At 39.0% G+C, this 10,601-nt stretch overlaps 1 protein-coding gene and 1 non-coding gene across 2 annotated transcripts; one reads left to right on the plus strand and one right to left on the minus strand.

Moving 5' to 3' along the window:
• Positions 1-4,153: 4,153 nt before the first annotated feature.
• Positions 4,154-5,380, minus strand: LOC139870750 (uncharacterized). Its single transcript, XM_071858531.1, has one exon. The coding sequence runs from the start codon at positions 5,378-5,380 to the stop codon at positions 4,154-4,156; it is 1,227 nt and encodes a 408-aa protein (XP_071714632.1).
• Positions 5,381-7,179: 1,799 nt separating this feature from the next.
• On the plus strand, positions 7,180-7,286 carry LOC139874116 (small nucleolar RNA R71). The gene has a single exon (XR_011767821.1). It is a non-coding gene; the product is annotated as a small nucleolar RNA R71 (small nucleolar RNA).
• The last annotated feature ends 3,315 nt before the right edge of the window (positions 7,287-10,601 follow it).

Genomic DNA, 10,601 nt, shown 5'->3' on the forward strand with positions numbered 1-10,601 from the left:
TAGCCCCATTTATGATAAAGTAATTGACTTTATCATCTAAATAAGCATTTATTTGCTTCATTTGGTAGATTATATCATTACAAAGGCTATGTTTCAAAATCACTAAAAACGGATGAAAAATGAGCAAAACCGGCTAAGACGATTAACTCGTGTTTAAATAACTTATTTTATAAATTTTGGAAAAGTTTATTTACTTAATCTCTTATTGTAGGATATTTAATTACGAACGCGTGGGCATAAGAATTGTCAAAAATGGAGCTAAAATGAAGATTCTAGAGCCAAAACGGTGAAAGACAAGTTACGATCCGCCAAACGGCTTGCCATAAGGAAAAATGGCCTGCAAGCAAACGGCCACCAAAAACGGCTTGCCTTGGCAAACGGGCATTGAAAATAGCCTTGGAAAATGGCTTGCCAAACGGCCTGCCAGGGGTTTTTTCAGCCATTTAAGTACAATTTTACCACCAAGCATTTCCTATAAATAGGGGTTTCATCCCACCATTTCAACACACACCATTCTTCACTTCTCTCTCTAAATATCTCTCTATAGTCGCTCTATATTGATATATAGGAGATTAGTTCTCTCTTTGATTTCTCTCTCTAGATTCTAGAGAGAGAAAAGTATAGAGATTATGAAAAATAATTATCTCTCTATTGTCGCTCTCTAGTGATCAATAGTAGATTAGTATGTAGTTAGTAGTAGAAGCTATCAAGCATTGTAACACTATGGATATTATAAAGAAATACAAGTGTTATTCTGCCGACATCATTCGGCAACATCTATCCTTTCTTTTATTAATTTATTATAATATTCTTGTTCGATGTTTGTGATTTATTAATATTAGAAATGTTTGTTGCCATGATGTGTGAGTAACTGCTTGATTGTTTGCCATGATTTAATAAACTTAGTTAGGGATGATTAACATTTCTTACTCGCTTTCTGTCTATGATATTAAACCTCGTTATTATCGTCCTTCCACCAATAAACGTGATTAACACCTTTTATAAAGTCAACAATTATTAGATAATTAATTATCTGTGTTTATACATTGGTCAAGGTATGAACCCATTGGAAATACTATAAAGTACATGGGGAATTATCGTGGGACCACATCAAGACATTGGTCAAGAGTATAAGACTCGAGGAAATAATGTTGCAACAGTAGAGTACAGTGTTGATGTACTATAGGACCACTTGAGCATGGTCAAATTTATAAGCTATTAAATCACTATAAGTCTAGTACATGGTGGATAACTAAGGGATCTATTGGGTAGATTTAAGTAAGGGCTGGTTTAAATCATAAATGGGAATTTAACGCACTACAATACAAGCTAAGCTTATAAATCTTTAAGGATGACTGAGAACTATCAGAGGTTCTAATTTGTCTACAAACCCCCTAGATTTTACCAAACCATTGACAGAAAGGGCTTTGAAACACAATCATAACCACTCACTTGAGTGATACACTAAGGTGTTAAGAAAGGTTGGATATTCTATATATATGGCTATGCTACTTTATTCGTGCGTCCAAGGTGGGCCCCTTATATCCTTAAACCGAATAAAGTGTCGGGAGTTGAGCATAGTCCATCCGATCAGAATCACGATAGCCTAGTTCCTCGTGACATGCTAATAGAGAAATCAATTAGTAGGGAATCTAGTGTTTACACCAAGTTATATCTATCCAATGAGTGTCTCGCAATCATCCCGACACTACGTTATCTTAAATCATGGTGAACCACGTCTTCTCTGTCCTTAGCTATTACATGCTTGCTAACTTATTTTAATTATATTGCTTTAATATCTTAAATACAATTATAAATCACATTAACCCAACTATTGCCTTTATACAATTTGATATTTCGGATAAAAGTGGTGTCTAGAATAAACCTGTTGGACTTGGTTGTTGGATTTTCCAAATAGTCGTCAATTTATTGGGACCAAAAGGATCCTGCCTCTCCACACAAGGTGTACCTGGCCACTAGTCTTGGATATTAAATTGTGTACAAACCCATCTTAATTACTAAATTATCTAGATAAGCTCCGTTGCAAATTCGACCGCTCAAGGAATGACCCTATGTCATATTTGCCCTTGCTAACCCATAGGAAGGAATAATAGATTTAGGCCCAACATATATAAATTAAACAATCAACTTCTTTAGTCGATATCCTGAATTGACGTTTTGCGACCTAACGACACCGCATAAATAAACCGTCCGATTCGGGCATATCACTATCTGATTTTTAAGGAGTATTTAGATTTTATTACTTTTCCTGCCCTAAAAACAGCGTTAGCTTCTCTTTCTGTGATGCAGTCGCGTCATTTGCATTCCCAATTCGCTGTGTTTGCCCAACATCTTACGGCGGATGAGCTAAACCGAAGTGAGGCCGATGCTCAACGCATTCATGAGCATTGTGTGATGTTTGAGAATGACAACCGGCGTATGGCAGAGTTGTCGGGCGATTATACCCGATTTGAAAGCAAACTCGCGTCGACAAGGGAGGCCATGGTTTGTCCCAGGAGGAGTTGCAGGCCTCCCGAGAAGCATTGGAGGCTTCGAAGATGAAATTGGCCCGGGAAAAGGAGATTGTTGCCTTTCTCTCGGATGACAATAAGAAGTTGTCAGAGAAGGTGTCGGTAACACTAAGTGAGCTTACTCGTCTGCAGTTTGGTATTCCCATACTTTTCTCCCACCTATTGAAGTCTTCTTTTGTACATCATCGGTTCAATACTTTTATAGAGGCCATCTAGAAATTAACCACCTCTGAGGTGCTAAGACGAGTGCCGTGTTTCTTGCTGGCTGGTAGTGCAGCCAAAAGAATGAAGAGCAGGTTAAGTTCTTTTGTATTGAAGAATGCCGGCAAGCGCATGAAGCTCTTAGCCAGATTAGCTTCGAAGAATTAGATAGGATTTGTAGGGATGAGAATTCATCCATGGAAGATATTGTAAATTAATAACCATAGAGATATGCACTCGGTTGTGTTTTTCTTTTGTGGTGAATGTAATGTTTTTACATTTGTTATGTCTCGTGTGTAAACTAGTTTATTTTTAGTTAAGTTATGTGATTTTTCATGACAATAACGTAGATATCTAGACTACACATGAGTATGGTCGAGATGTTGATACGGTAAAATCAGACCATCAATGATTTGGTCGGATGTTCTCATTATCCGAGAAGGTTCTTCGAGAGATATCCTCCTACCAACGAAAGCTAGAAGGCATTTCTTCTGGCGGTAGGTCTGAAATATGCCAAAAGACTTTTGATTGTGTTCGTGTCATATTCAGAGTCACTACGCATTACAAGAATTTTAATTGTAATTATACTTAGGACTTATACTTTGAAACAATTTTGGTACATAATTGTGTGGCATTTCTGCTATCCGGGTGGGTGATCAGTCCTCCCGGTTGTAGGTAAATTACACATGGTATTTATTTAAATGAAAAGCATGCCAAGGGCATTGTATCAGGATTCCGTCTGGTGTTTCCAAGTGGTATGCCCCATAGTCGGTTACGCCAAAAACCCTATAAGGCCCTTCCCATCGTGGTCCTAGTTTTCCAACATCTTGCTGTCGGCTTGCTTCGTTACTTCGCAACACTAAGTCATGTAGCTGAAATTCCAGTGGTTTGACTTTTTTGTTATAGTGATTTTCAATTTTTTGCTTCTTCTCGGCTTTTCGGATATATGCTATTGTCCGTCGTTCTTCAAGGGCGTCTAGGTTTTCTCGTAATGATTCGTTATTTTGATGTTTGTTGAATGCTGTTATAAGTTTAGTTTGGACAAGCACCTCATATGGGATAACCGCTTTAGTGTTGTATACCAGGCTGAATGGGGTTTCATTGGTACTGTCTTTTGGTGTTTTCCAGTGTGCCCATAGCACGTGTTGGAGTTCATCTACCCATCCCTGTTGGTGTTTACCCAATCTGGATTTTATTCCGGCAACAATGTCCCTGTTAGTGACCTCGACTATCCGTTGGCCTGTGGATATGCCACAAAGGTAAACGATGGTTGAATGTCCATATCTATGCACCAATCTTTAAATGGATTATGTGCGAATTGTGTTCCGTTATCGCTAACTATTTCGCGCGGTAATCCAAAATGAAAAACGATATCCTCTCACACAAAGGAAGATTTTTCATATGGTGATCGTGCTTAACGGTCATGCCTTGACCCATTTTGTAAAGTAATCGATTGCAACAACTTGGAACTTAACATTTCCGACACCTCTTGGGAATGGACCGACTATGTCAATTCCCCACTTGCAAAATGGCCAAGCAGTGTGTATTGGGATCATGTAACGCCGGGGAGATTTGTTGACAGGAGCGTGTATCTGATACGCCTTGCAGTTCACGATCAGGTCATATATGTCCCGATACATGTGCGGCCAAAAGTAACCCATTCTTTTGATCCTGCTAACTACCGTTCGGTAGCAGGAGTGCGTTGAGCAGGCTCCGTCATGCATTTCTTGTATGATTTCTTTGTACTGCGTTGGTTCGACGCATCTAAAATACGACTTTGTGACTGATTTGCTATACAGGATGCCATCTTGGAAGTGGTACATCGGTGCTCGCATCTGTATCCTTCGAGCCTCTAATTTTTCATCCAGGAGGGTACCTTCATTGAGGTATTGTATGAAAGGTGTCATCCAGCAATCTTCCTTTTCTATTGTTGCCATGAGGGTATCTTCTTCGGTGGATTTTCTTTCTAATACCTCTACCATGACCTTTTTAGTGAAGTAATCGTAAAGCATGGAGGCAAGCTTGCTTAAAGCGTCTGCTTTCTTGTTATGGTTGCGGGGTATTTGCTTGATTTCAAATGCCGCAAATTTTATGACTAGCGCTTTTGCCAGCTCTAGGTATTTTTGCATTGATATGTCCCGTACTTCGAAACTACCGTTTAGTTGACTTGCCACCACTTGTGAGTCGACGTAAGCCGTGAGTCGTTGCACATAGATGCTTTTTACCAAGCATAATCTAGCTAACAAGGCTTCGTACTCAGCCTCATTGTTTGAGGCAGCGAATTTTAGCCGGATGACGTAAGTTATTTCTTCTCCATTTGGGAATACTAGGAGCAAACCTATGCCGGCTCCTTCCTCGCTTGACGCCCCATCTGTGTAAAGTTCCCAGACTTCATCTTCGTCACTTCTTGTAACGGGAGTTTCACCCTGTCTAATCATGTCGGAAGGGAGCTCTACCAGGAAGTCTGCTATAACTTGGCCCTTGACTGAATTTCTTGGGAGAAAATTAATTTCATGCTCGCCGAGCTCAATTTCCCACTTGGCCATCCTCCCGTATATCTCCGCCCTTGTCAAGACGTGTTTGATTGGTTGGTCCGTGAGGACCTGTATCGGGTGAGCTTGGAAGTATCGCTGTAATCGCCTTGCCATGTGCACGAGGGCATAAATCAGTTTTTCCATTGTCGGGTAATTCACCTCTCCATTTTGTAATACTTTTCTTACGAAGTACACCAGCATTTGGACTCTACCCCTGTCAGCGATTAGCACTGTGCTAATTGCTTCTGAGGAAGTTACAAGGTATACCGTAAGGGTTTCTCCTTAAATTGGTGCCGTTAGAGTGGGTAACTCATTTAGAAATGCTTTCATATCCTGGAAGGCCTTCTCGGCGTCTTCCATCCAAATGAAGTCTTTTTTGTTCAGACACCCCTTTAATGTGTGGAAGAAGGGTAGAGATCTGTCTGCAGCACGTGACAAGGATCTCGTTAGTGCCGCTAGCTTCCCGTTTAGACTCTGCACGTCTTTTTTACTTCTAGGCGATTCCATGTTTTCGATTTCTTGAATTTTCTTCGGGTTCGCCTTAATTCCTCTCGGGGTAACCATAAACCCCAAGAATCTGCCTTCTTCCATCCATGATATGACCAAAACGGATGGTTTTATTTGTGCGGTGTTGTTAGGTCACAACACGTCAGAATCAGTCACTAGAAGCGGGGCCTAAATCGTACTACTCCTTATTATGAGTAAGGGAAGTATGACTTAGGGTCGTATTTGTAAGATATCAGTAGAATCGAACCTATATTTAAAGCTTAAGATAATTATAAGGAGAAGGAGTAGTGGTTACCTAATTTTGGTTTTTTCTTAGTTTATAAGACAGATAAAGTAAATGCAATAAAATTCGTAATTCATATTAGGTTAAAACAAGTGCATATTATGATTTCACCAGTTATTCTGTCGGGATTATGGAATGCTGGCTCATGAATAGGTAGGGACCTTATATTCATTACATTGGTCCTAAACGCCCCTGTCGTAAGAGATGTCAGTAGGCAGCTTCTGAGGTATATGTTGATTTGTTCTTGAGCCTAGCTGACCAACTCCGTGGTTCTTCCTCTGGGATTACAGAATCCATTTGCTTAGCTTCTTCTATGTGGGGATTTTGGATAGTATTACTAGGTAATCTCCCTTGTGGTCGGGTTTCAAGGCGTTGTGATAACTGTCTAAGCTGCGTTTCTAGACTTTTGAGTAGAGCCAATTGATTTCTCATTAGTATCTCTGTCTGGTCTTATGTAGATGCAATTCTCTAATTTAGTTATTGTTGTCCTTGAATGAACAAAGTCAGTTGATCATCAGCTTCGAGAGTTGGGTTGGTTACTTTTGTAATTTGGGTTGTTGGGGAATTTTTCTCGACTAGTGGACCAGTGAGTGGAAGTGTTTGATCGTAGGACAATTGAGATTGTTGGGCTGGATAAGGTGGGTAGCGATAGCGAAAAGGCTGGTTGCTTTGTTGAAATTGGTTAACCCTAGGTTGTTGATTGAATCTGGGATTTGGTTGATGAGCTGGGTATTGAACGTAATAGAGTGAACCATCAGGGTTCTCGTACTCAACTTGATATTCTTCAGTGGGTTGCGATTTGGTACAATTAACACAGGCATGAGCCTGGTTAACCTGCTGCGGCTGCGCTTTCAATTCTCTGAGTTGTTTGGTGAGAGATTCCATCTTATCCGTGAGGGATTTGATAGTCTCTGTTTGATTGTTAAGTGCAGAGAGTAGGGCAGATGATGAAGTTGTTTCACCACTGTTCCAGTCATGATGATGCATTGTCATGTTCTCGAGTAATTCCCATATTTCGTCTGCGGTTTGGTTAATCAGATTTCCTTCAGCTGCTGCATTGATCGTCGTCCTATGATTTACCGTAAGACCATTGTAGAAGGTACAGATTTGAGTTGACTGTTCTAATTGATGATTAGGGCATTTCTTCAGCTGGGTTTTGAATCGCTCCCATGCAATGTAAAGAGATTCATCAAAACTTTGTTTGAAGTTAATGTTGTCATTCTTGAGTTTGGTTTGTTTAGAAGGAGGGAAATATTTGGTTAAGAATTTAGTAGCCATCTCCGTCCATGACGTGATGGAATCTTTTTCTAGTCCTTCGAACCATGTTTGTGCATGATGAGTGAGAGAATAGGGAAACAAGTATAGCCGAACTATATCTTGTCCTATCCCTGGTTGTTTGTAGGAGTTCGAAAGAGATATGAATTTATCAAGGTGAGAGTTAGGATCATCATTCGGTAATCAGTGAAACTGGCAGCTGTTTTGAATGAGCTGAATGATGTGATGTTTTAACTCGAACGAATGTCCTTGAATCTCTGAGAATCTGATCGGTCCTCCTCGACCTTCAATCGAGGGTTTGGTTATGCTAAAGTAATGCGTAACGCCATTTGATTTCTGATTCATGCTTCCTTGCGTGCTTTAGAGATTATTGCATCTGGATCAGGTACGAAGAACAACGGCCCTGGTCTAGATCGGGATTGGGTCATACACTGGGTATGCCTTTTTGTTTTTAATTTTAGCAGATAAACTAAATTCCTAAGGTAATCTAAGGCAATCCTAAAGTAATCTAATAGAATCTTAATCTAAGTTAGTCTAATTCAAGATAATCTAATTTAATCTAAGATAATCTAACTATCCTAAGTTTAGATATGTTTTTGGTTCTTGCTACTGTTTCCCTGGTATTTCGATAACAGATCTTCGCACGAACTATTCAACAAACTAAGTGGCCAGGCCGACTACGAAGAGGCGGGATCATTTTAGTTCCAATATAATTGGAGACTGTTCGGAAAATCCAACAACCAAGTCCGTGTATAATTGTCTTTCTTAGACACCACTAAATGTTTGTGAATGAGTTTGATAAAAGCAGTATTGTCTGATACCAGTTCCCCGGTAGCAGTGCCAAAAACTAGCTTCCTTCTTGATATGACCGAAACGGACGGTTTTATTTGTGCAGTGTGGTTTGGTCGCAACACGTCAGAATCAGTCACTAGAAGGGGGTACTGTTTAAAATTTATATTTAACGGGGCCTAAATCGTACTACTCCTTATTATGAGTAAGGGAAGTATGACCTAGGGTCGTAATTTTAAGATATCAGTATAATCGAACCTATATTTACAGCTTAAGATAATTATAAGGAGAAGGAGTAGTGGTTACCTAATTTTGGTTTTTTCTTAGGTTAATAAGACTGATAAAGTAAATGCAATAAAATTCGTAATTCAGATAAGGTTAAAACAAGTGCGTACTATGATTTCACCAGTTATTCTGTCGGGATTATGGAATGCTGGCTCATGAATAGGTAGGGACCTTGTATGCATTACACTGGTCCTAAACGCCCCTGTCGTAAGACATGTCACTGGGTAATGCGATAGGCTTGAAGATTCTGAAGAGACCGCAACGTCCCTTACCCCCGACGCCCGTACAGTCTGACTACAGGCATACACGTTCAGAAGGCTCATCCAATTGAGTGAATCGGTTGCGTGACGTATTAACATTCCACAAAGGTCTAAACTTTCTTAAGCGTAATAGAATACAGGATTTACCGTATTCGAGAGACGTGATATGTTTCGATGCTTTCGTTAGTGATTGTTTTTAAAAGATAGTTAGACCAAGAGTTTAACCATAAAGAACACCATGGCCAAGTCCAGTGGACTTCCATGAACATGTTCGGTTATCCTAACGGTCCAATCCTTTATGTGTTTAAACAAACAGTTCCTTAATTAACCAATAATCCCTCAAGCGGGGTGCAATGCTTGAGACCACGTTATGATGAAGTGTACTAATCAGCACTGACCAGGTTCAATGGCCTTACTTAGCAGAGGTACAGCTTATAACAACCGTTGTGCTTCAACATGCACGTACGAAGTTTATATGCTTGGTGACTACACTAGCATGGTCTAGGACCAACAATGTACTAAGGGTCTAGTTAGATGTTTCACTACGAAAGAGTCCTCAGTCGGAATCCAAAGCTTGATAGACTTACTACAACCAGTGTGCCTCATTCGATCTTGCGTTGTATCCGATAGACTTCTCTTTCCAAGGGGTGACACAGATAGTGTACTCTGAATTAGGGTTCGCGACTTCTCAATAACAGAGCCAATAACTACATTCTATTAGTTGAAAAAGCGATTGAGTTTAAAGCATAATCGAAAAGCATTTCGACAGCATACACAAATCAAAATATTATTTTGGCATTATAACTGACTACATCATAGCATACACTAAAGATAACTACTCGCTAACCATGGTAGCAACATCACAAAACATAACGATAGAAGACTGATAATGCTAAAAATGAACATATATTTCATAGCATTATCCTTCAAGAAAGAAAAGCTTTTAGTTGCAATTGTTCTATTTACAAGTGATATTCGTTTAAATATTAAAAGGTGAAGACAAAAGACAGATTCGACGAATTGAAGACGCAAATGACCAAAATGCTAAAAAGTATAAAGTACAATCCAAGTGGTTCAATTTATTGATAAGAAACGTCTAAAAGTTACAAGAGTACGAGCCGCGAAATGCAAAGTACAAGATATTAAATCGTACGAAAGGACGTTCGAAAAACCGGAACCGGGACATGAACCAACTATCAACGCGCGACGCAACGGACCTAAAATTACAAGTCAACGATGCACAAGAATATAATATATATATATATATATATATATATATATATATATATATATATATATATAAAATTATATATATTATATTATATATTAAATAAATACGAGCAGCCCACGTTTAAAATGCAATGTGACCAGGAGATGGCTGCCATGCGATCGCATGGCCTGGTAGCCTTAAACCTATGCGATCGCATGGCTCACTGTAGCTGGCCAGGTTCTATAAAAAGGAAGTTTGCTTGACGTTTTATACACACCTTTTTCTTTTCCTTTCTCTAATTCTCAATCTATATATATATTTATATTTTAATTATAATTTTAATATTAAGTTAATAATAATAAGGTTATTGTAGCGAATGTTGTAAGTTTGTAAGTCGAAATTCTGTCCGTGTAACACTACGCGATTAATACTCATTGTAAGTTATGTTCAACCTTTTTAAATTAATATCTCGTAGCTAAGTTATTATTATGCTTATTTAAATCGAAGTAATCGTGATGTTGGACTAAATATTAAGACGGGGTAATTGGGCTTTGTACCATAATTGGGGTTTGGACAAAAGATCGACACTTGTGGAAATTGGACTATGGGCTATTAATGGGCTTTATATTTGTTTAACTGAATGATAATTCGTTAATTTAATATAGAGATTTACAATTTGAGGTAATTATAAATAACCACATACACTCGATCGGACACGATGGGCAG

The sequence above is a fragment of the Rutidosis leptorrhynchoides genome, chromosome 10, assembly GCF_046630445.1.
Source record: "Rutidosis leptorrhynchoides isolate AG116_Rl617_1_P2 chromosome 10, CSIRO_AGI_Rlap_v1, whole genome shotgun sequence".
Classification (NCBI taxonomy): Eukaryota; Viridiplantae; Streptophyta; class Magnoliopsida; order Asterales; family Asteraceae; genus Rutidosis; species Rutidosis leptorrhynchoides.